At 40.6% G+C, this 24922-nt stretch overlaps 2 protein-coding genes across 6 annotated transcripts in view; both read right to left on the minus strand.

Moving 5' to 3' along the window:
• Positions 1 to 3402: 3402 nt before the first annotated feature.
• On the minus strand, positions 3403 to 14646 carry mazb (MYC-associated zinc finger protein b (purine-binding transcription factor)). 4 transcript variants are annotated; one of them, XM_088070386.1, is made up of 7 exons: positions 14042 to 14646; positions 13722 to 13872; positions 11502 to 11608; positions 10365 to 10612; positions 8993 to 9056; positions 8321 to 8492; positions 3403 to 7156 (listed from the first exon to the last, which is right to left on the minus strand). In XM_088070386.1, exons 1-7 carry the CDS (start codon positions 14072 to 14074, stop codon positions 6813 to 6815), a joined length of 1119 nt encoding a protein of 372 aa, XP_087926512.1. In that variant the 5' UTR covers positions 14075 to 14646; the 3' UTR covers positions 3403 to 6812. The 4 variants fall into 4 exon arrangements, with proteins under 4 accessions (XP_087926512.1, XP_042363849.1, XP_042363850.1 ...); XM_042507915.2 differs by having other exon boundaries at positions 11178 to 11608; XM_042507916.2 differs by having other exon boundaries at positions 13674 to 13872.
• A 5962-nt stretch (positions 14647 to 20608) lies between these two features.
• taok2b (TAO kinase 2b) overlaps positions 20609 to 24922 on the minus strand; it is a 37600-nt gene continuing 33286 nt past the window's right edge. For both annotated transcript variants that reach the window (XM_088070385.1, XM_042507384.2), the window contains exons 19-20: positions 23376 to 23558; positions 20609 to 22504 (exon numbers count right to left, since the gene is read on the minus strand). In XM_088070385.1, the coding sequence (XP_087926511.1) occupies positions 21560 to 22504; positions 23376 to 23558 (1128 nt within the window). In that variant the 3' untranslated portion in view covers positions 20609 to 21559. The remainder of the gene's footprint in view (positions 22505 to 23375; positions 23559 to 24922) is intronic.

Consider the following 24922-nt stretch of genomic DNA (forward strand, 5'->3'; position numbering starts at 1 on the left):
AGAAGAAATGCAAAACAGCTGCAAAGGACTCACAAAGACTACAAAAAGGGAACAAACAACTGCAAAGAGATCCAAAATCACAACCCAGAAATACAGAGATGTGTAACAACTACAGGGAGACTCAAAACCAAAACAAAAAGAGGCTGAACAAGTTTAAAGGAGAGGTGGAGGGGGCCTCTGCATGTCTGTGGCCAGGGGCACTTTGTCTCGTAATCCGCCCATGGTCATACTAATTGTGTATAATTTTCAAAACATACTGTGTCCATTTAGTTTGATCAAAGCTTGTGCAGGGGTAGTAAGACTTTAATCAGTACATGCAGACAAAGCACATTTGCAGCATACAAGTGGATGTGGTTGGAAAAAAAATACAAAAAGCAGGATACCACAGGCCCAAGATGTTGATGACTTTAGGGATCTTAAGAAATGTGTAACTTTTAATGATATAACTTAAAGTTCAGTATAGTGCAGAAGAGAAGTCAATCCATAAATCAGTATGACAAATTGAGTACAATGTTACAACTTTAGTCACCAGACATGCAGCTCTGAGGTTGAAATAGGGGAAGTTTTGTCTTGAGTGTTAAACTTAATGAGGCACTTGCCCTATATTAAAAGACCATGAAAAGTTTGACTGCTACTAAAAATTATATTCATCTCTAAAATGCAAAGACAGAGTAGATGTTAAAGAAAAATCTCAGCTTTATAGTATTATTGTTTCAAGGTTAACCCTTTGATACATGAGCAAATTGGCTTGATTTCTTTCAGAAACTCGGTAAGAGGACAATGAGCAACTCAAAAATTTCTTTGTCACCTTTTAGTATTTTTTTGCAGTTTGCGGGACATTTTTGCCAAGTTGCTCATTGTGGTTTTTTTTTGTGTGTTTTTAAAAAATATCACAGCAATTTTCTAAGGTTTCAAGACCTCAGAAATGCAGCACAAGAAAGCTGATGATGATCCAGGTGTTAAAGGGTTTAGTGAATTCTTCAAGTTATTTTGTTTGTAAGGAGCAAACAAAAGAGCACTACTTCAACGTTTTCATTTTTTTCCCCAGAATTACTTTAAACAGTCTGCAGAGAACGTGCCTGAACTTGGTGTATTGGTGCCAATCGTGAGAACATGCAGTATAGTTGTAACAAGATAACAAGTTTGTCAGGTCAAGAAACACACAGTATAGCACGTATTTCATTCCCTTGCACTGTAATTTCGCTGCTGTCAACAGAGAGGATTAGTTCCCCTTTGCATGACTTTAAAACACTGGATTAATGTATCCAGAAAGACATTAGACATGAAAAGTGATCTTTGCACACTTTGTATCTCAACAGGTGAGTATCGCATGATAAGTGACACTCTGTCAACACTAAACTTATTGACTTAGTCAACCAAAGAAACGACTAAGTACATTTATCATGAGTGTTGACAGTGTTCAGGAGCTGATTGTTGCCTCCCCTCTGGTGATTAACATTGTTTTTTTTTTTTGCGTTTGTGGGAAAGTATTTGATAACTTCTGTTGAATCAGAGCAAAACTGATGTCGATATGAAGTCACGTTTTCCATAGGATTAGTGTTAATAGGTTTAAGGATGGATTTGTTTTGTTCATAAACTGGGTGTTTCAAACCCCATAGAGATCACCAAAGATTGACAGGGGGTCGTAAGGCCCTTTTGATTTGTAAGTTGCAGTTTGTAACTTTTATAAAAAATATATATTTTTTGTCATATTTGCTGAAACTGTCACTATGTAGTCACCTTTTTGTTTATATGTAGCAGATTGTATGTGAAAACCATGTTCTTCTGCCTCCTTATAATGATCTTAATGGTATTTGGAAAAAGCCTATGCATCTGCAAAAAACGAACCAATCAGAGCCGAGGAGTCTTTAAAACAGGTGTAATCCACGTCAATCACAGCTCCTGAACTGCACTCAAACTCTCAAACTAAGCAGCGCTGATCAATTATGAATCATGTTTGTGTTACTGCATTGCCTATTTCTCGTCTCAAAAATTTTCAGAAGCATATTTCATGTACTGTTTAGCTGTGAAATGAGAACGTTTGCTTCAGCTATTAGGTGGTGCTTCGTTTCGGCTTGACTGATTTCAACATGATGACCGGGTCACAAACTTTTTTGGCCCTTTCCAGGCCTACTGTATATCTCCTAATTTCTTTGACTTCTGTGAGGAAAACAAAATGAAATTCACATTTTTTAAGTTTAGATAAGATATAAACTTAAAAAAATAGGATAGAATACATGTTTGCACAAGACTACCAGTTTCATTTGTATGAGAAAAGCTGTTCCACATTCAGATAGGCTGATCAAACGAATGGCTCTGAAATTCCATTTTCTGTGTGTAACTTAGTAATTCTGTGGCACATTAATTAACCATAAGTTAACTTGATCCATTACGCATCAGTTGATCAAAGACAATCACAGAAACTGGATCACTGCTTAACGGCAAACAATAATTCAATCCAGTTACCCATTATTTCATGTATTAAATCATCATGATTCATTAGTTAATTATGCACTACTAAAGCTTGTGTTTTGTACCCTTACTATAATCTGTTACGGTAACAGTTAACCCCTTGAAACCTGAGTAAACTGGCTTAAGTCTCTTTCAAATACATGGATGGAAGGCAATGAGCAACTTCACAAGAAATTACCAGAATTAGCAAGGAATTAGTAAAAAGTTACAATTAAATTACTTGAAAATTAGCACAAAAAAAAAGAAAAACGGTTAAAAACAAACAAGGAAACGGCTTGAGAAAAGTGCTAAAAATGAAAATGTAATAATTTATAATTAGTTATTTTCTCTCCCTCTCTTTTTTCCTTTCTCTCTTAAAAAAAATCAGTTCGTTTTCTTCCCAGCTTTAATCACTTGCCATATGCAGAACATCCCTTGGTTGCTCGTTGCCTTTTAAACCACGTTTTCAAAAAAAATCAAACCAATTTACTTTTAAAGGTTTAAACGCTTGTGAAAGGCTTTCGAACGTAATGCAAGAAACTGATGTCGATTCAGATTTCAAAGGGTTAAAGGTCCAGCGTGTAGAATTTAGGGGCAGAAATATTATGGAATATTCACAACCATGTTTTCATTCGCTTTTTATCAACTGAAAATGAATCATCTCTTTTCGTTACCTTAGAATGAGCCTTTTATGTCGGGTCCTCAGAGTCCTCTACAGAGTCCTCTACAGAGTCCGCCATTGTTGTTTCTACAGTAGCCCAGAATGGACACTCACACTTGCTCCTGATAGGGTTATTTGTGTTTTCGCATTGGCTTTTGTAGTTCTCCGTCACGCTTGGCACACGGGAGAAGTTTCAGTTCTGCAACCTCACCGCTAAACCCTACTCACTGGACCTTTAACAAGACAAAATAGTTGTGTAATTGATGAACAGATCAGCACACAAAACAGAGCCCATTTACTCTTTTTACTTTAAATTGTCCAAATTACAAAATAATAACATGGTCTCTACTTCATCTACAAAATAACATAATATTTATGACTGTATTAAGCATCATTGATTTTTTTTTTTTGCTCTAACAACCTTTTAGACATGCATACTGTTGAGAAATATAAAAATATAAATATAAATACATCCCATTAATATTCTTAATGAATCCATGACTAAGATTTGAAATATTTCATCATAAAAGAATTAAAATGCAGTTGAGTACGATAAGGCATTAAGATGTATCACAAGAGCTGTACAGAATCCTAGAGTAGAGGTATTATTTTTTTTCTTAGTGTGATGGAGAAAACCTAAAATTAACTTTTTAATAAATCACTACTTTTCTCAACAGGAAGAACACATTTCCAAAGAAAAAGAAAAGGAAGAAAGAAACAACTCTACAAATTTCAAGGAAACATATTAACACAAAACTGAAAAAGCACTCCAGTACAAAACCAGGATTTGTTTACAGCATACCAAGTGGTGTTGTCAAACTCCCATTGTACTTATGACTTTATAAGCCCTTTCTCGACACCACGCCACTCACAATAAAACTCAAATCAACCAAAGATATCCAACGGACAAGTGACCATTCCTCACGTGATTAATGTAGAACGATAATGACTTGCGTTCAGAGCATTATGTGCTATACAGAGTTAAATGACTAAATCTAATGCATAAGTTTCACCCATTGGACTGGTACATAGAGAAAACAAAAAAGGACTATGGCAATGACAGTTACAATCAAATGAATGGCCAACAATGTTAAAAAGTTCTGAATAAAATCAACACTTTTATAATTATTATTGTTTACAGCCAACTAACTCGGTGGAACTGCTAAAAGTTTCTTTTGTCCTGACAGCTCCCTAACAATAAGCATGACTGAGCTAGCTTACTTTCATGCAAAAGGTAGTTTTCTGGTGCAAGAATTGCCATGTCAGAAGCTTAAGTGTTGATTAGCAGTTTTTTTTTTCTTTTTTTTCTCTCTTTTTTTTTTTAAATGGCCATACCCAGAGAGGAAGACTCAGAGCAAGAAAATCCAAGAAATCTCAAACCCATTTTGATCCTCGCTGAATCAAACAATAACGTTTTAAGGTGCTTGACACTCCTGAACACAATTCGATTCTTATCTCTGTACCTTTAGGAAACAGATGAACAAATACATCCCACAATTCCACACTGACCACAACACGTATGGCCTTCCATCCTGATCGACAGCCCTCTATAGAGACTTAAAGGTCAATTTCGGTATTTTTCAACCTGGACCCCATTCTCTGATGTTGTTGTGTCTGAGAGACTATTAGGTACAACTACTTTTGAAACATGTTCTGTATCGAAAGAGACCGCTGTGGCCAGCAGCCGCAAAACACGCTGCAATGTAACAACTCGGGGCAATTGTGCACCATCAATTTACATCCACTAAAAGGGCTCGACTTCGCCAATGACAGGCGTCTAAGTGTCTGACAACATTATGGAGGGGAGCCCTACAGAGATAGACCTTTTTGTTAAAGAGTAAGATCCTTTTTGTTTAATACAACCCTGAAATTACCATCGCTAAACCCACCAGATTCCATTCAAATTAACAGTAATTTCAGCATTTACAGCAGCATATTTTCACATCTAACTGGGTAAAACAAGAGTTTATTTCAACCCAACCAGAGTTGGTGATTGTTGGAAGAGTGGAAAGACAAACCGAGACAGTTTTATTTTTATTTTGTTTGTGTTTACTTTGAATAAGGTGTGTGTTACGATGATAAAGTTACTGTTTATTTAAATGGAGTCTGGTGAGTTTGGCAATTTTTTGGGGCTGTTTCTGGTAAAACAAAGGCTCTTACTCTTCAACTAAAAGGTCTATCTCTGTAGGGATAACTTCTATATGTTTTCAGACACTTTACATAACTATCTAAGCCTGTCATTGTCCAGAACAAGTTCTTTTAGTGTATGTGAATAGACAGTACATAACTACCTTTGCAATTAACGCTTGATTAGCCCTTTTAACACAGAGATCTCGCTATGGGGCTGCTAGTAAGTCCCTTCTTTATGCCTGACCAAACAATGACGCTACCATGCCGCTCCAATGTGTGATTTTAAATAGCATACTGGCATCGCAGAACCAAAAGAGGTGTGATGGGCGTCACATTTAACACAACACCGTCAGCCTCTCTTGTAACATAAAATACACGTCTGCAGTGCTTTATAAACAACAACAATGGCATTAAAGACCATTTACATTCTCTGTCATATGGCAGCTGATCTTGTCCTCTGCTCAGAGGGTAAGGAGCTCCCGAATCTCACTGTTTTCCCAATTTGTGGACATTTACGGTCACTGTTCTTCTGCCTTGAGTTAACTGCTAACTGCTACTAGCTGTTTTTTAGATCACCCAAGTTGGGTCGCACACATAGTACATAGTCAGAATGCCAAACCTGTCTTGCCCATGATCCTGTGAGGTAAGACAACCCTGTCCTCCCATTCAGCGATTGTACCTTTTTATACAGAGCAGCATAACAGCGCATTATTCCCACCTTAAACAGGCCATGTAAAAAGTTGCTATTGTAGCCTGTTTTGCCGCTGCCCATTAATGGACCAGTTTCCAAAAAACTGTTGTACCCATTAGTCACTTTGACACAAAATCATAAGAAAATAGGAACCAGTTAAAAAAATACCTAAATTACCCTTAAAGTGGCATTACAGCATTGCAAAATCAAATATTGATTTTAGTTTTGTAAGCAAACAAGCTAACATGCTAGCAGAGGCCTGACTTACACACACACCCAAATGCACAACTTTCCCTCTAATGTGTTTCTCCGTTACGTTTTCAGAGAGCTACTCTCTCCTTACTACTTTTTAACGCAAGCCATTTGGATTCTTAGAAAGTGAGCTGCAAAATGGAGGTAAGATCAGAGCTGGTGTGAGATATACAGTACTTGGTGCACTTGCAGAGAGCAGCCAATGCCAGGGTCGAGGGGAGGGACAGAGAGAGAGGGCAGAGAGGGGGAGAGTAATACAGTAGATGCTCACAATACCACAGTTTCATTGGAGTCTTAAATGCACGAGAGCACTCGGGAATATTCGGACAGCACATCCATGTTTGTCGTTAGTGTCAGTGAGCCTGCTGCAGCCAAAAAGGTCCCTCTTTCCATGACTTCACTGCTCTATTAATACAGCTTCCTTTTCTCCGATGCTCCAGCTCTGAGGTGATACTGCCCTTGAATGCTGACTGGAGTTAATCTCCCCCTACCTTTTAATCCTAACCTCACCTATAAGTGGGGACATCACAAATCTGAAACCTGATCAGCATCTACGCGTCACTTTAACCTTCTCTAACCTTGCCCTCTGTTAGGGGACTGAGGTTATTATTGCCGAGCTCTCTACTGCTAACTGTGGGACTGTGGTGCCGCGATGCTAGAGCAGTCTGTGACAAGCAGGTCCACCACCGTGTTGCCAGTGACATACACAGTAGGTGCTGTCACCATGTTGCTAAGGGAGACAGAGCTGCTGGCAGCCACATTAGAGGTGATAGGGCTTGGGGTACCCTGGCTGTTGCTATGGGTGCCCATGTGACCCTGGAGCTGAGTGGGTGTCTTGCAGTGGACGCCGCACAAGTGGCAGACCAGTATGCCGCCTGAGGCCGTGCCGCCAAAGCCCCCCGGACTGTCCTTCCACTCCTGGCCATGGTGCTTCTGAGCATGGACTCGAAGGTACGTCAGTGTGGTGAAGCCTGATGGAGGAGAGGAAAGCCGAGAGTGGAGAAAAGGGTGAAAATGACACTTTGATGTTGAATTGACAGTCATCAATATGAAGCAAGAGTCATCTGAACTTGTTTTTGCAAAGTGCTTAAAACTGACCGCAAGAGGAAAACAATCAACTCTCAAATGAGTCTGTGGTGAAATATCATCTCATCATATCATGAAGCAGATAAATCTCCTTGATCTTCTATGCAGAGCTTCAATGAGAGGTTGAAATTACAGGCTGAGTGGTTTGTGCGCCTGCATTACTTGCTGAAAACGACTGAAGTGGTTTATGCTGGCTTTCCACGAAACAACTCCGAGCGATTTCAGTGTCACAGGAAATTTTCCTATGTCGGAATAAAATCATAAAATCAATCAACGTTTTACCTCAGTTGGTGCGCACACCTATGATCTTGATTGTTTGTTTTTTCTCGTCTTGACTTTCCGACAAAATAAAACATGTTGAATATTACTGAAAGTCTTTTGTTTAGTTTTTAGTTAAGTTTAGTTTCTTGGTACATGCAAATACTGTAGTTTAATGACGTGAACATGGCCAACAACCTTGCTCCAGCACCAAACAGGACAGTTATCGTGGAGGCGTCCCTGAGGTGGCACAAGAACGTGCACAGGCCTCGGTTCTCCTCTGCTTTGCAAAAGAAAGAGAAACCGGTGGAGTTGTGGAGTGAGCAAGAGTCTGTGTTGAGTTTGGTGGGTATCAGTTTCAAAATCCAGCAATTATGGAGAGAAAGCTTATTTTTTTAACTGGTTCGTCTCTCATTCCCACAGTTTCCTCCCACTAAAATAGAACAGCTAGCCAGCAGAGGCTGGGTCTGAGTTAAGATGACAAAATCCAAAATGTAATGTTTGTCCTCAAATATGGTTCATCTTTATAGATTATAATGCCAAATTGACAAGAATGCTTTTGACTTTTTATCTAGTATTTCTTGAGAAATGAATTTTTGTGGACACGTAAGGAATTTTTATTTCTTTGAGGGAGTTTGGCATAATATTTTTTACTATGAGCAGGATGGGAAATAATCTGAACAGGAATCTAGTTGTTGTGCTGCACATAGTGACCCTGCAAGATCCCCAGTCTTTGTAAAGTCTTATAATCTATCATATGTAATGAAATAAATATATCAGTGTGAACTTACTGCGGTTGCAGAGATGGCAGGCGTGGTGCTGTGACTGGTTGTGCACCCTCATGTGATCTGTGATGTAAGCAGCAGACAGGAGCTTGCCACAGATGTGGCAGGGGACCTTCTCCTCATGGCGAATCATGTGCGCACGCAAACGATCCTTCGTGGCAAAGCTGGACTCACAGGTCTAAAAAAAAAAAAAAAAAAACTTATGAAAAATTTGAAAATATGTGCACAAAAAATCTCCACCAAATGTCCTCTTAATGCTTTTGCATTTATTAAACAACATTAGCCAGTGTTAAGCACCCAATTCAAGATAATATACTGTATGTAATATTATGTGTGTATATATATATACACACACACACACACACACAATGTATAGTAGTATTATGAAGTGTGTTTGTCATGCTCATGTAAATATCAGAGTTTGACCTGCTGCAAGTAAACATAATGATTACAGCATAATTACAATGAGATAAGTGCTAAATATCCTGTTTCAAGAAGACATTTATTTATCCAGATCAGTTTCCATGGTAATATTCTCCATGGTCATTGACTCATGTCAATGGATATTAGCTGAAGACAGAAGTATGACTGCACTGATATATAAGCCCTCAACTTTGAGTAATCTGGATCTTAATGCATGTAAACATGGTCATTGTTAAAAAATAAAATATGACGCACCGGACATTTGAAGGGTCGTTCCGAGGAGTGCACCTGTCTGACGTGACTGTTTAGATGGTCAGGCCTTTGGAGAGAAAAAGAATCACCATATTAGGACAGAAAATGCTTTGTTTTCAAATTCAAAGTAAAGTAGCAAACTTTTGTCTGAAATATCAGAAAATAGACCTTTTCTCTGAGGGACTGGCACTGAACACTAAAGATAACTGAACAATAATGACCAGATGAGTAATAAAAATATGACATGGTGAAAACAGAAATGCAATGTACATTACCAATCACTGTTATATGTGGTTTGTCATTTGATTTATACTGCCAGTTACATGATAGTGTGTTCAGAGGAATGCTGTTTGGCTTCTCCTGTGCTGCAAGCGCCTAGAATTCATTTGCTGGCAGACTTGAATGACGTGGTTCACAACAACCACAAAACGGGTGGGGAGCTTTAGGTGCTTGTAAACACGCTGCGATGATACAAAGCTGGTTGAAAATCTGCAAAGTTTCCCTTTAAAATGAGACTATGTGACTTTTGAAGAAAGAAATGGAACAGTCTCCCTCTTCCAATAGAAGACACTATTTCTTGATCTTTGATAAGCAAACATTTTAAAGGATAGTTCGACATTCACAGACATTTTTCCTTATTTCTTATTCATCTAGAGTTAGATGTGAAGACAAATATCACCCTAAAGTCTGAATGTTAACTATGAAGCTACAGCCAGAAGCCGACAATCTTCGCGTAGTTACTGGTCCCAGTCTACAGAGAGCCAAGCACATAATGCTCTATAAAACAGCAAATTCTCATTTGTACATTTTGTTTTTGCACAGAATAATAAATGGGATATAGCAAAAATAAATAGCGAGATTTAGACGTGCTTTTCTTATCTTTGGACAGAGCTTGGCTAGCAGTTTCTAGTATGGGTCAACAAATAATCGGAGCCGATATTTGCCATTTTGCCAGTTTTCTGTATCAGTGTTTTATTTTAATAATCGCCTATAAAATTGGCAAAGAAAGTGTCAGCATGGAGCGTGGGAGGAACTTTTACTTTTTCACTTGACTTTATTAAAAGGTAACTGGCAACTTACTGTACGTAATGTTTAAAGTCTCAATTTTGATTAAACCTTTGCCAAAAAAACTTAAAGTTTTGTGTTGGAGTTTGTTTATTCCAAACTATTGACAGAAAGATTTTCATTTTTATTTTGAATGCCTATCGGTTCCATATAATGGTTATCAGTCTCATTAACTACTAATAATAAGTATTGGTTTCGGCCCTGAAAAACCAACATTGGTTGAGCACTACTTTCTTGTCTTTATGCTAAGCTAAAAGACATCTTCCCTTCGACTAACTCCGCCCTGATAGTAAATGTTCCACAGCGTCACCTGGAGAAAGCCTTGCCACAGTGCGGGCAGACGTAGGGTTTTTCCACACCGCCCTGGTGGGAGCGCACGTGGTGGCTCATGCGGTCCTTCCTCTTGAAGCGCTGCTGGCAGATGGGACAGGAGAACGGCTTCTCGTCTGAGTGGGACAGGCGGTGGCGGTTCAGATGGTAAACGTCACGGAACGCCTTCCCGCATGTCTCGCAGGCGTGGTTTTTCCTCACCGGGTTCGGGTTGGGATTTGCGGGCCGCTGAGACAAAACAGACAAACAGATAAACACACTATAGAGTTTAGATTGAAAGTACAGTTATATTCACAAAAACAAATAAATTCAGTGTTAAATATTATTAACACTTTTATATCTTTTGTTGCATGCAAATGCACACAGATATTGTCGCCTGATTCGCACCACTTGTGCATAACATGTCTGAAGGCTGATTTGCATGTTAGATTAACTTCCTCCTGCTGGATTTTAACTCTTTATCTGCTTTCACACTGTTGGTGTTACAGAGAACATGCAGGGGAGCGTGGTGGTGGGGGGGGGAGCCTTCTAGCACGTTGTTTCTCAAACTGGGGACCAGTGCCAAACACTGGGTTGAAATTTACTGGTCACTGAACTGATTTTGAACTTACAGAAATTAACACACAGAAGAGTTTCAGTCAAATACAAAGCAGGTGACACACAGTAACTGCTTGTGAGTCCCAAACAGTAAAAAAACAGGTGTTTAACCGTCCCTGTGGCCAGGCAGCTAAAGAAACAACATGCTCGAAGGTTTGGGGTTGACGACAGCCATCTCCACAAGGCCCTGACCCACCTGTACTGTCGCCCCTGTGGCCATGACGACAGCAGCAGGAGGCGGAGCGTGGGGGTTAACACTAGCCATTGCGTTAGCCATGGCAACCCCTTCACCATCCTGACTACCCAGGGGAGGCTGCTGGGCCCCCGCCAGCACGCCGGGAGGGGCGAGAGTGGGAGGTGCGGAGAGGTGTAGCAGGGAGAGAGGAACAGTGGGCCTCTCCGCCCTCCCTCCGGCCCCCACCGCCATCGCCGACGGGGCCGCCACCGCCACCGCAACCTGGCCGGCTGCTCCCTCCTTTGCCCCCTCCGCCTGCTCTCTGGCCCTGTCCTTCATGCGTACCCCAGTGTGGACCGACTGGTGCCGCCGCAGGTTGTAGTTGTTCTTGAACTGCTTGTTGCAGATGGCACAGATGTGGGGCACGCGGGCCGGCCGAGACACTGGCTTCACTGGACCACAGGGAGGTGGGAGGAAAGACAGGAAGTTGTTAATTTCACAAAAAGGTAAGTTAGCATTTATTAAATAGTGATTTATAATTAACTTCCAGTCTATTTAGGTAACAGTTTCCATCTAGCAGGTAAACAGGTTCAGAGAGAAAATGGCAGGTCATTTAATAGAGAAATAGTCAAATTACTATTAAGTGATAAAGTGTCCATAAATGCAACATTTAACTCAGTGAACCTCTGCAAAGCATCTTCCCAGTCAACCCTGTTTTGGTAATCTGCAGGTGAAAATACATTTAAAAGCCTCCACGGTGAACAGACAGTCCAAAAAAGGCAACCATTCGTCATGTATTGAAGTTATTGTGGTCCGTGTTTAACAGCAAATCTACATCAAAATACGTGTTTATAAGATCTCACAAAACTTGTGTGGTATAACTCAAGTCTCATTTCTCCCTTCGTATGCTCAGTACTTCTCGAACACATGCATTTATGCTAAAATATTACAATTTTAAACACTTAGGGCTACAAGTAGTGTTCCCTGAGTGTGCTTGGGCATGCGCAAGCCAAGCGCACTACTCGTTTTTGCCTAAGACTGTTTGCACTTACGTGTTTTACATTGTAACGATTTAGTGAAAATACATGTGCTTGGAAAGTACTGAGCATAAGACTAAATAACTGAGACTTGGAAAATACTGCACGAGTTGTGTGAGAGTCTGGAAACACCCAATTGGCGGAGGCATGCAAGAAAAACAGTTTTCTTCATAAATTCAACATAACAGAGTGAATACTTTATATAGAAATGGTCATTTGGGGGATTAAGAACTCCTCTGATGTTTTAATGTAGTTTTGCTGTTGTTAAAGTGGTTCCTGTACTCTTTAATTCAACAAATGTTGATCAGTGTTTCCCAAAGTCAAATATCTTGTTTTGTCAAGACATTCAGCTGCATTCAGAAATGTTTTCTTCTTCAAAAAAGTCTTAAACAGACTGATTATGAAATTATCTGGCAATTAATGCATTAGTTGAAACCTAATCTATCGGTAGTTGCTGCTCTAATGTCAACATATAGTCAGGTTCCATCAATATTTCTGAGTATTTTAAAGTTATATTTCTAAATGTGTGGCAAAGTAAGTGATGACCAAATCTTCATAAGTGTTTAATAAAGTTAATCATACCAGTGTATTACATTTGCAGATTTTTGCTATCAACCAAATGTAGGATATTTTGATTTAGTCTTGAGTTTCTAGGTTGGGTGCTTTGTTTCTTTTTGTGTTTTGTTCTCCCTTTTTTCAATTACCTTGTTTTATTTTAGTAGAAAAACCTGGAGGAGAGCAGTGTCTGTAATAGTTATGTAAATGCACTAACCATCTTCATGCTGCATTTATATATTTACCCATAATTTCTATGTTTGTGTATATTTGCTTACCATTTGTGCAAATAGATGCCACTTCACAGTAAACAAGTACATAAAGTGTGAAGAAGCAGTTCAGCAGGTCCTTTCTTCCTGCTGCTGTCAGTTACAACCAGCACTGCTCTCAGCGGACCACAAACAAACACATTGTATAAACTGCACTTAACTTAAGGTTAAGTGCAGTTTATCACAATGTGCAATTATTTCCCATGTGCAATTGATGTAAGTATTTTGTAATTTTTTTATTTTTTTTTTACTATTGCACCTTGTTTTTCACTATTTACATTGCTCTTTTGTATTTTTATCTTGTACACACCTTGTACCTTGAGCTGTAACAATGTGAACTTCCCCACTGTGAGACTCATAAAAGATCATCTTATCTTAAACACTGAGAAACACTGAGATGCTGTTGAACAATGTAACTTGATAACCTGATTACTGGGATGTTCATATGTTGAATTTTAGTTGTTTTTTTTTTTTTTTAAACATTATAGATGCAAATCGATCTTTTAGAATTTCAGCTATTTGAATTTTGAATGTTCTGCATTTGAAATAATAATAAATAATCTCTCTTTTCACCTGCAAACCACCAACATAAAGGTCACTGAGTGTCCACCACCTGACTGAATCATGGCCATGAGAATTGAGTGTTGTGTATTTACTCTTGTCAGCTCCACAGGTGTTGTAGGATGCAGTGCAGTGTCCCTCACCAGGCAGGGGCTCCTCACTGAGAGCAGCAGTGTCCACAGTTGAAGGAGGCTGTGCTATGTGCTCTGTGGGTGGGGTCTGGGGAGAACTCGTATGCACTGGCATGAGCTCTGATTGGAGGCCCCCCTCCACTTGGTTTTGGGTGGGAGTATTCTGGAGAAGCAAGCAGAAGGCCATCACCAAATGTAAACACAAGTCACAGCATTATCTTGAGGTGAAATACGAGATGTGAGGTGCTGGGGGACTGCCGGGGCACACACATTGTGAGAAAATGCGCGCAGTAAAAAATGAGAGTAGAGAGAGAAATGCTCAACAAGCCTACCTGGAAGAGAAAATTGCTCCAAGCAGCATCCATTTTGCGCCACAGCGATGGAGATTATAACGTCAGCTCCTGATTGAGATCGAGGAGGGCAGCCTTTGCATGGTTTTGATCGGCCCACCGGTGATTGAAGCGCAAACAGCCGCCTGTCCTGCAGCAGGAACGACGGGCGTCTGGATTCTCGCGAAAAACGTGAATAACGTCGTCTGCAAAAATATGTTTTTCTCATTGAGGTAGCCTAATGCTGTCAATTAAAATGCACGCAGCTGTTGACTAACGCAGGCTGCAGCACACAGGCAGCAGGCCAGCTCCAAATAACGGCCTATTTTCACTTTGGTTTCTAACTTTCAAACACAAATCTCACCAAAACGCAACGTCACACAACAAAACTGCTTTCAAAACACCCCAAAAAGCGCATATTACAGTATCACACTTTCGCTATAAACACAAACCACTCAACGTGAAATAAATGCGCTTTTACGCAAAGAGAACAAATATGAGTTATAACACACGTATCTGCAGAAGCTCATGCTTTGTTTTTAATTTATGAATCTATTTTTTCCGATTTCCCCCAATAGGCCAATCGGGTGTTTGTCGAAGCCTCGTTGTTGGATTCAAGCCCTGACCCCGGCGAGCGGCGCTCTCGCCGGGCCGCAGCCTATCGCTCCACCTCGGCCGTTCAGCTGCGAGGATGTCATCTTTCTTTTTTTATCGCCCGCTCTCCCTCCTCCCTCCCTGTCTCTTTCTTCCTTTTCTTTTTTAATTCCTCTTTCTTCTCCCCCTCCTCTCCTTTTCTCGCACCGCTATGTCCCACTTGCTCTTAAAGGGATAGGGTTTCCTCTCTGGACACCCCCCTCTCATTTCCGTCTCCCTCGGCGAAGCCCGTCCTCTCCCCTTCCTTCCTGGATTTTTCGGCCGACACAAAATGCGCCACACGATTTTTTTTTTTTCCCTCTCCTCTCCTTCCTCGGGGCCAGCTGGAGCAGATCTCCTCTCCTGCACCGCAGAAAACAGCCAGAATGACTTTCCATTAACGGGCAGATTACAGACGCATCTTAAAGGGCAGTGCGCACAGATCCTCCCTGTCGGCCTATAATAATGATGTCAGAGTCAGATATAGTACACAGGACGAACAGCAGATCAACACACACAATAGATGACAACACATCAGAATAATTGTGCACAAATACAAGAAAATGCATGTTTAGGAAAATATATAGGCTAGCCACAAGTTGACATATTGTATATAATAGGCGTTCTTAACCTATATAGCCAATATCTCCAAGTAAAAATCTATAATAATATGTATTTTTTTAAATTACTCGATTAATCAATCAGTCAACAGACACAAAATAATAATTTATTTATTATTTAACACCACTTTAAATTAAAATATACCTAAATATACAGGTTCCAGCTTCTAAAATGTGAATATTAGTTGATATTTTTATATTATGATGTATACTGAATATTTGTTGTTGTTCTGACCAAATAAAACAGTATTTTAATATTTAATATTGAACATGTCAACATGGGTACAACTATGAGACACTGAGATGGGAATTTGTTTTTACTATTTTCTGACATTTCATGGACCAAAAAGAAAATAATTGGGAGAAGTGATCAATAGATAAAATAATTCAGATTTGGTGTTTTTCAACCAATAAATCTGTCGACCATTTTGATTAATTCATCATCTGGTCCATACATTTAAAAAAAAAACAACAATAATTTGAGAAAAAATTAAGAGAGCATACATTGACATATTCAAACTTTAAAAATTTTCAAACAGCTAATATTCACATTTGAGATACTGAAGCAGAGATTGTTTTGGTTTTTTTAAAGACTCAAAGGTCTAGTGTGTAGGATTTAGGGCCATCTATTGGCAGAAATTGAATATAATATTCATAACTATTTCTTCATTAGTATATAATCACCTGAAAATAAGAATTGTTGTGTTTTCATTACTTTAAAATTCTGTTTATACCTACTTAAGGAACGGGTTCCATGAACGTATAATGAGAACTGGATACAGCGTTGAATGCAGGCCTCAGTTCATTTCTATAAAAGTTGCTCAGTGGTGCATGAAAGGAAAAACGCTCAACTTTTGCAGGACTAAATTACTCAGATTATGTGGGTAATTGCATTGTGGGACGCACTGTGCGAGTGATTTCCAGTTTAGCCCTCTGCTAACTTGAATGGAGATAAAAGTTATTTAATTGTGCGTCTCTGCTAGACTTTCTAAATTTTATTGGACTGAATGGATCGAATCCTGCTGGTTAAACAATTATTTGCAGGGGTTGTGACATTCAAAATAACATATCTTCTGATATACAGACTTCTTCTTTTAACATTGTAAGTCTATGGTAAAAAGTGTATTTGGGTCCAATGGCATCATGTGACAGATTCAGATGCTGTAATTTCACGTCCCTACACTACACTTTACCATGTACCTTCCCCTAATCCTAACCATCAGTGCCAGCGTGTGCGTTTGTTGACGTCCCGGCGTTGGTTGCCATGCACTGTTGACATCTAAACATAACCACCTGCTGCGTCATCCCACCATGTGCTTGTGTTGACATCATGGTAGCTGCATCCCAGAACGTAAACAGCAGACGCAGAGGGACACCTAAAGTGATTTATTTAGACACGCAAAAACACTGCAAAGCTGCAATCTGTGACATCTTGGTATGAGAACGCGTTGTCCTCTCTCACGGCGTCTGCCATGTTGTTTTAACAGAAGCCCAGAATGGACAGATCAAACACTAGCTTTAGATACGGCCATTCGCATTTTCGCATCGGACACAGTAGTTTCACTTCTGCAAATTCAACACTAGATGCCACTAAATGTAACACACTAGACCTTTAAAGGATTAATCAGTTATCAAATTAGCTGAAGATTAATTTTCTGCCAATCAACTGATCAGTTCACTGTCTGGTTACCATCCCGTGATAAACACCTTAATAATAATAATAATCTCTGTAAAGTACATCAAATCAAGACGAGTTAATGTGTTAATATCAATTTATTATCTTTTTTTTTTAAATTACTTTTTAAAGCACCCCATTTCTTTTCCAATACATGTGTTAAGACCCTTCTTCCTTCTCCTCCTCAAGCCTGGAATAGCTTGATTTGGAATATTTAATAAGGATTTCATCCCCTCCCTCCCCCCCGAAAACTCTGCAAAACACAGATGAGCCTGTGTCGCTTCTTCGTCTTCATCTTTCATCCAGGCACGACGCAGGAACTCCCTGCTCTCGCCGACAACCTCTGACACTGACAACAACCTGTCTAAAATCACTACCACACCGATTTCCCCCCCCAACACAAAGGCCGTCCCGAAACCTGCCAGTCTTAGTTTATATAAGGAGTTTATGCATGCACTGAGATTCCAACCGAGCATAAAGTAGTAGGTTATACAGGGAATTGTCTTGAGCTGGTGTTTCTGAGTCATACAAACAGCAGGGTGATTATCTTTTCCTTTTTTTTCTGGATTAAAATTAATAGAAAAAAAAATCAGATCTTCCTTCAGAAGCATCGTGTGCACCATGAAACACTGATTGGTGTCTTTATCTGTGTGGACGGGCTGCTGCGGTCACTGCTGCTGTGCCGGCACAAGAGGGTGCACGTTCACAGCAGCTCAGTCGACGCACGTCCTCTCACTTCTTCTTCTTCTTCTTCTTTTTCTCACACCAGTTGCATGCTGCACCCTTCAGCGGTAAGCTTATCAACTAGGATTGTGCACATCTCTTTTTGTCCATGCTTCCTTTGAACTTATTCCTATACTAAAAACAAATAAATAAAAAAACCAGCATTTACATTCCAGTGCCCAATTGTAAAATCTTTTTTTTTTTTTCTATGAGTCCAGAGGAGGTCAGAGTTCATCGTGGGGAGGAGTGTCTTTTTAAAATCGTTTTGTCTTTAAAAAAAAAAAGTGTCAATATAACTAGACTTTACCGCTCGACACACATACATGAATCATTAACGATTATTAATAACCCCTTATTAATAATCATTAATACCTTGAACACACACCATACCTGACAACAGTTTTTTATCTATTTTTTTTACAGTCAAAAGTGGGCCCTTTTCTTTGCGAGAAAAAATGTGAACATGATTACAACAACAATTACATCAGGATTAGTTATGGTAATATTGACACCTATAGAAAATGCAGTCGGAGTTGTCGCCTCTAAATCTTCAATTCAATACTCATTTGAATATATCAAAATTACTATCGTTATCTTTGTTACTCTATAAAACCAATGACTTGTTTTTAATATTCCCATAAATATGTACAATAAAGATCAAAAAATGTGGGACACGTGATCTTTGATGCCAGTGAAACTTGGACAGGTACGGTTACGTTTCAAATGTGGTTTGGTCATGTTTACAAATGTTTTTTTGTTGTTTTTTTTGTACATCTATCTCATGCATTAGAGTGACTCCTGTAGACACCGATGATGTTTAGATACTCAATATGTCATGGATGCCAGAAAGCCTTTTTTTTTTTTTTGTATTTGTACATGTCCACACAAATGTTTCTCCTCATCCCGGCTGCATTTTTAGTCTCTTGCCTTTACAAACATTCGGTTTTTAAATCATCTCGCAGTCATCAAATAAAAATTTTGATGGCACGACATCCCTTTAAGAACCCCTTAAAGGCATTGGTGACGTTCCAAGCAACTTGAATTTTTTTGTGTGTTTTTTTTTTTTTTACATTTAATACAAAAAAAAAAAAAAAATCAACAAAACATCAACAAAAAAATAAAAAGTGTTTTCCAACCACCTCAGCAGGCTGGAGACTAAACCATCTTTTGTGATTCTCCCCTTTTTTCCTTTCTGGAGCCGCAGTTACGAGTGCTTTCTAGATATAACTGGACACTACAGACTACATACAAGTACATACACAATGCAAAAAAACACCTTTTTTTCCACTTCTCCCTGTCCTCTCTCTTTCTCCATTCCAGCATAGAACATCATAGAAGAAGACATGGCTGCTGTCCCCTCTCGCTGCAGCTCTGGGAGAAAAAAAGGGCAAAATATCCCTCCTTTCACACTTCCTGTCTCACTTTTGTACAGGCAGTAACAAAGATAAAAACATTAAAGGGATAGTTCAGATATATTTGTCGTTGGGTTGTGTGAGATACCTATCCATAGTTAGTTTATTACATATGATTGATGGTGGCCAGTATGCCCTCAGATTGGAGAAGCAGGCTGTAATCCGACACTGAAGCTAAGCAATGTACTGCTGTGGATGGGGTCAGCAACAAAACATATTTTAGTCAACTTAAGAAAGTCTCACCTAAGAAAATCGATATCAGTTTAAGTGTACGGTATATTAAGAAGACTTTTATCACTTTACCTTCCCGACAGACAGCCTGTTACGATGGGGAGGCTGTTAATTACTTTAGCTGCCCATCTTTGCTCTCTTCAAAGCCACCAGACTCCATTGAGAAAACCATGAATTTTAGCTCACTGACTAAAGAAGCTGCTAGTCTACTGCTGCCTGGTCAGTTAGTTAGTTTGTATTATTGTATGACTTTGGTAAATCTGAACTAAACCTCTTAACACAAACAAAATAAATGTTCAAGGCAGCAGCAGACCAGCAGCTCCTGTGTTCGGTGATGTTAAATAGCTGATTTTCTCGATGGACTCTGGTTTTGAAGAGAGGGATTTAACGGCTTTCTTTTCCAGTTGGACATTACTGTCTGATAACAGGAAAAAAGCAGTGAAAATATACTGTTGACTCTATGCTTGTTTACTGTCTGTGTATGAAGACACATTAGTTTTGCCTGCGTAGTTCCTACTTGGTGCTATTTACAAACTCTTTGATTGTCCTGGCATCGTGAGGTGAATGAAAATGAATGCAAAGTGATCTTGCTTGACTGACCAATATTGTGTAAATTTTATAGTATATTTTGAAAGACGAGCAGAGAGCTGTTTGAAATTGGTTTGGGGGCCACACATTACCCCTGGGCTACACTTTGGACATGACTGACTTAAAGTAATATTGATTTTTTTAGGTTGGGCTTTTTTTTTCATATTTTTGCTTAAATATGTTTTCCGTGTCGTACTCCAGCCTGCTTCGCCAAACTGGAGGTGTTTCCACTGACATCTACCCTACGTAATATACTGACAGTGGATAAGTGCCTCATACAACCCCACTTAAAAAAATATGAACTATGCCTTTAAACGCAAACCTCCTCTTTTTTAAAATCTAATTTCACCTTAACCCAGTGGTATTACAGGTGGTTACATTCCTCCCTTCCTATTTGATACGTGTGAGAATGGGAGAAAACCTCTCTACCCACCCTGAGTCTAAAGGAGCAGGCTGCAGCCCAATAGTGTCAGTTTGTCCTCTCTTTGCCTCTGATCTCGTCTTATGGGGCGTTTCCACCGGCAGGTTGATTTGGTTCGGTTCAGTTCAGTTTGGTACGATTTTTTGTGTTTCCATTGTGAAAAATTGTGGATGGTACCTTTAGTATCTTTGGAACCGTCCCCATTTCTCGTTGCCCCTCTGCTTGTGGTACCTAGCACACTGATCCGGTACTAAGAGGTGGAGCTAGAAACGTTGCAGTCTGTTCATCGGTCAGCAGAGAACCAACACTGTGTGCTCAGGGCTGAGCTATGGCTGGTTTACACACTGTTCACTCTGTGACAAATTTGTCATACATTATTAAACTCTATAAGTGAAAAGATGTTTTGCAGCCTCTAACAGCAGTTGTTGACTGAAAAAAAAAAATGAATTCACTGGGCCGACTGCTGGCAACTTTTAAGGTGGAACATTTACTCGTAAAGTTACTCAATGCACGAGCTGATGACCTGAATCCATCAACACACCTTAAATTTCAATATGACAACGTTGACCATTCCATCTGTTTTTATTGTCTCCCTTGGATAACATACACTTTTAGTAATGAGCGGATCTTTAAGTGTTTAAAAAATGTATATAATTGTGACCGGATTATGTGAACTGCAAATTCCATTCCTTACTTGGAGAAAGGAACTTGGCAGAGTGTTGTTCCGCTGCGCTCGGGCAGCACTAAACCCCTGCTCTTGCCTGACACAGTGTCAGTGCACAAACCCGCTATTCATAAATATCCCATGGAGAAATAGACTCTCATTTCAGCCTACAGTCCCATTCTGTGGATAATAAACGAGGTACAGAGTTCCCTCTGTATCACCGGTGAAAATAAAAATACAGTGAGTGACAACAACCCCGCCGACATATAAGAGTACTGCGGTGGAAACACTAAAATAATCTAGGGTGTAGGTACCTCTTTGTAGGTGTTACTTTTGGTTCCAAAGGTACTATACCGAAAGCCTTTGATGGAAACGCAGCTTTACTGTGCCGTCAGAGGAATGGGCGATATCCCTAAATCCTCTACATTTCAGCTGTTTTGAGAGCAATCCGAGAGAGGACACAAGGCAAGGTGGCAATCTGAGAGTATTGAGATGCAACCTGTGATAGCTACCTTCCTAAATCACTCCCACCCTTCGTGCTGCCACCCTGCCCTCTAAGAGTAGGAGAGGTGGGAGCCATTGGAGATGTGGGAAGTGACTGAGGTGCTCCGGCTCAGGACGCCGTCGCTGCCCCCGGCTCCTCCGGGCCCCCCGCCGGACGCCGTCCTCCTCAGAGGCTGGGGGCTGTTCCTCAGGGCCATCAAACTGGGGGCACCACGCACACCCAGCCCGCCGCCACCGTAGATTCCCCCCTGCGAAGAGGAGGAGGAAGAGGAAGAGGAGGAAGGGCCGGAGATGGAGGGAGGGGCAGGCGGCGGGGGAGGTAGCATGGCCAGGGACTGAGAGGAGGAGCGTGAGGGGAGGTGATGGGAGAAGGGCAGGGGGTGTGGGTGGGCCAGGTCGCCGCCGGAGCCTCGCACTCCGGCCCACTCTCGCTCCCTCTCCTTCTCCCGCTCCCTCTCTCGATCTCGATCCCGCTCCCGCTCACGGTAGAGCTGTGGCGTGCTCTGGTGGTGGTAGTGCTGGGGCAGGTGGTGGCGTTGGTGGTGGGAGGAAGAAGAGGAGGAGGAGGAGGAAGAGGAGGCAGAGGAGCGGGACGAGTGGTGCACCTCCCGGCTGTCTCGACCCAGGCCCAGGGCCATGCTCAGGGAGGAAGCGGAGGATTCGCTCCTGCGGTCGCCAGCTCCGCTGCTGCTGCCGATGCCACTGCTGCTGCTGCTGCTGCTGTTGTGGCTGCGGCGGGAGTGCTGCTGCGGGGGCGCATTCTGCGGGTGCATGCCGTGGCTCCAGTGGCCGGCGGAGCGGGAGCTGGGGGGCGGGACGTTGGAGTAGCCCTGCATGGGGTAGGCCTCACTGGGGATGCCTGTCAGTGCCATGTTGCTGAAACCCAGACGCAAGCTCTCTGAGTCGAATGACTCGATCTCGCTGGCCTGCCGCTCCAAAAGGGTACGGATGCGTTCTGAGCGCTCGTTCTGCAGGGACAGCATCTCTTCCTCAATCTAGGAAAAGAGCAGGAAAATACACATGAGAACAGGCTATTTTTCTACTTCACACCCTAAATACCTATTGTATATAGATTACTTCCCCCATGTTAGACAGATTTCATGATAAAAGCTTCATTTTTCTCGCGACTCCATGGCGAACGAAGAATCCAAAAATGGAGAAAATTCTTGGAGTTGAAGTGATAGGGGTCCATGTTTTACCACAGTAAAGCTCTCTATCTAGCGATCTATTAACAAACTCTCATAACTCATGCAGTATAATCCAAATCTCATTTATACTTTATACAGTTTGTTTGTTTGTATTATTGTGTGACTTTGGTGAATCTTAACTAACCCTTTAATTACTTAAGTTACACGACAACACAAGCAAACTAACTAACCGTTTAATAGCAGCAAAACTATACTAAAGAGAAGCACTGAGCACACGACTGAATAAATAAGACTTGGATTATACAGCAGAGTTTGGAACTAGAAGCATTGATGCAGTTTTGCTGTTGTTAAAGGAGGTCCCTGTTTTATGGAGATTGTTCACCTTTTTTGGATTCTCCATTCAGCACAGAGGACAGCAAGAAAAACTACTTCACAGATTTAAGGTAACACAGTGAATGACTGATACATAAATGGTCATTTTGCAAGTGAAACATTGCTTTAAAGTAAAATGTCAGAGGCTGAAAATAGGACAGAAAAACGTCATATTGAATCGTACAAAAAGCAAACAATGCTTCACCTATCATCAGCAGTCCACCGTTACCTTTCAGTTTACAATCTTCTCTGTAGGCCCAACCGGATTCCTAAAACTCACCCGAAGCTTTTTCTACATTTTAAGGAGCTTTGCTTTCATAGAAGTGATCGCCAAAAGGACTCTAACCCTCTGCTCCAGCAGGGCGCGGCGGATGGACACCCTCTGTTCCAGGTCCTTGACCTCTCTGTCGTGCTGCGTGTCGGTGTGGATCTTGATCTTGCTCTGGTAGGCATTAAGCAGCTCCAGCTCCTGCTGCAGCTGCATCCGCAGCACTTTGTACTCCGCTTCCTGGGTCTCATCCAATCGCAACTAAGAGGCAAAAGAAAAAAAAGGGACTGACATTAAACTTTGGCACATTTTTGTGTGAGACAAATTGTGCTTTAGTGTTGAGGGAAAGTTTAGAGAGTCTGACGGACATGAAGAAAGGAGAGGGAGATGCACAAGAGAGAGGAGAGGATCAGGTGTGCGAGCTGCAGGTTTGTCAGTTTGTTAAATCAGAGTTTTGTGTGGTTAAGTTTGATCAGTCAGGGTCTGTGTATGCTGAAATCAGTAAGAGCAATTGAAAAATAAACATAACTGATATACTGTGTGGCTTTGTGAATATGATATAAAGAGTTACAATAACTATTCAGATACCAGTTATGATATCTAACTGGCACTGCTGGACCTGCACGTCTGGCTCCAGGAAGCAGATTTAGCCTTGTTTCAGAAGACATTCTTCATATTGGGTTTTTTTTTCTGACCTCAGGACGGAGTTTAATCAGCGAGCGGGAAACCTTCCCAAACAGACTTTAACCACTGCATGAGGAGATGTGCGGACGAACAAGGGCAGGAGGGATTTGGCTTACTGGGCTTACATGGCACGCTGCCATGAGAGGTAATTAAAGTAGCACAGGGCGTTATGTCATTGAAAGGAACGAGACATTTTGTTACGTATCATCCACTTCCCACCATGTTTCATTCATTTAAAAGCCTGGGATTTGTGGGTGTGTGTGTCAGGCTCAGAGGGCAGTGGAGGAGTTCAGCCAAAACAATTAGAGTAGGCAGCAGGCTGAAGCTTTTATTTGATTATTTAAAAAGCAAAACCCTCCCAAGCAGTTGTTAGTGTACTATACCTTAGTACAAATGTCTTGTTCTTTATTTGAGCATTTTAACTGTAACTGTTTGCTTTTCGCGCAGAAACGTTTCATGATTCCAGCTTCTCAGATGTGAGGATTTGCTGCTTTTTTTCCAATCATTAAATTATTTGATGAAGCTGGATATTGGTAATTACTAGCTTACTGGCTTTAGGAGAAACATTTTTGTGTTATATATATATATATATATATATATATATATATATATATATATATATATATCATGCTATGTATCTATTTATTATTTCTATTTATTTAATGTATTTTTTTTATTTTTCCTGCGTATGTTTGTAATTGATATAGCTATGTATCGTTTAAGTTTCTTCTATATCTGATGGAGAACCTGGGTAACACTTTATTCGGATCGTCGACTGATTGCTAAGCTTATGCTGCAAAGGTTGTATAAATATTTCAAGTTCAACTCAATTATTCTGGGAATATACAGTGAATTGCCATACATACTCCACAGATCTAAAACAAAGCTACACAGTTGAATCTCAGCTGTTAAAATCTTACAAATACTCCATAAACTATCTG

This window comes from Plectropomus leopardus, chromosome 19, assembly GCF_026936395.1.
Source record: "Plectropomus leopardus strain MGB_pleo_1.0 chromosome 19, ASM2693639v1, whole genome shotgun sequence".
Taxonomy (NCBI): Eukaryota; Metazoa; Chordata; class Actinopteri; order Perciformes; family Serranidae; genus Plectropomus; species Plectropomus leopardus.

What these genes read in the sequence shown, in the direction of transcription:
- mazb (XM_042507914.2), bottom strand. Translation starts at nt 14,074, where the DNA reads ATGGATGCTGCTTGGAGCAATTTTCTCTTCCAG. An exon ending in TGTGGCAAGGCTTTCTCCAG is followed by an intron (nt 9,057 to 10,364) that starts GTGACGCTGTGG and finishes TTCTCTCCAAAG; the next exon opens with GCCTGACCATCTAAACAGTC. An exon ending in AACGACCCTTCAAATGTCCG is followed by an intron (nt 8,493 to 8,992) that starts GTGCGTCATATT and finishes TTTTTTTTTTAG; the next exon opens with ACCTGTGAGTCCAGCTTTGC.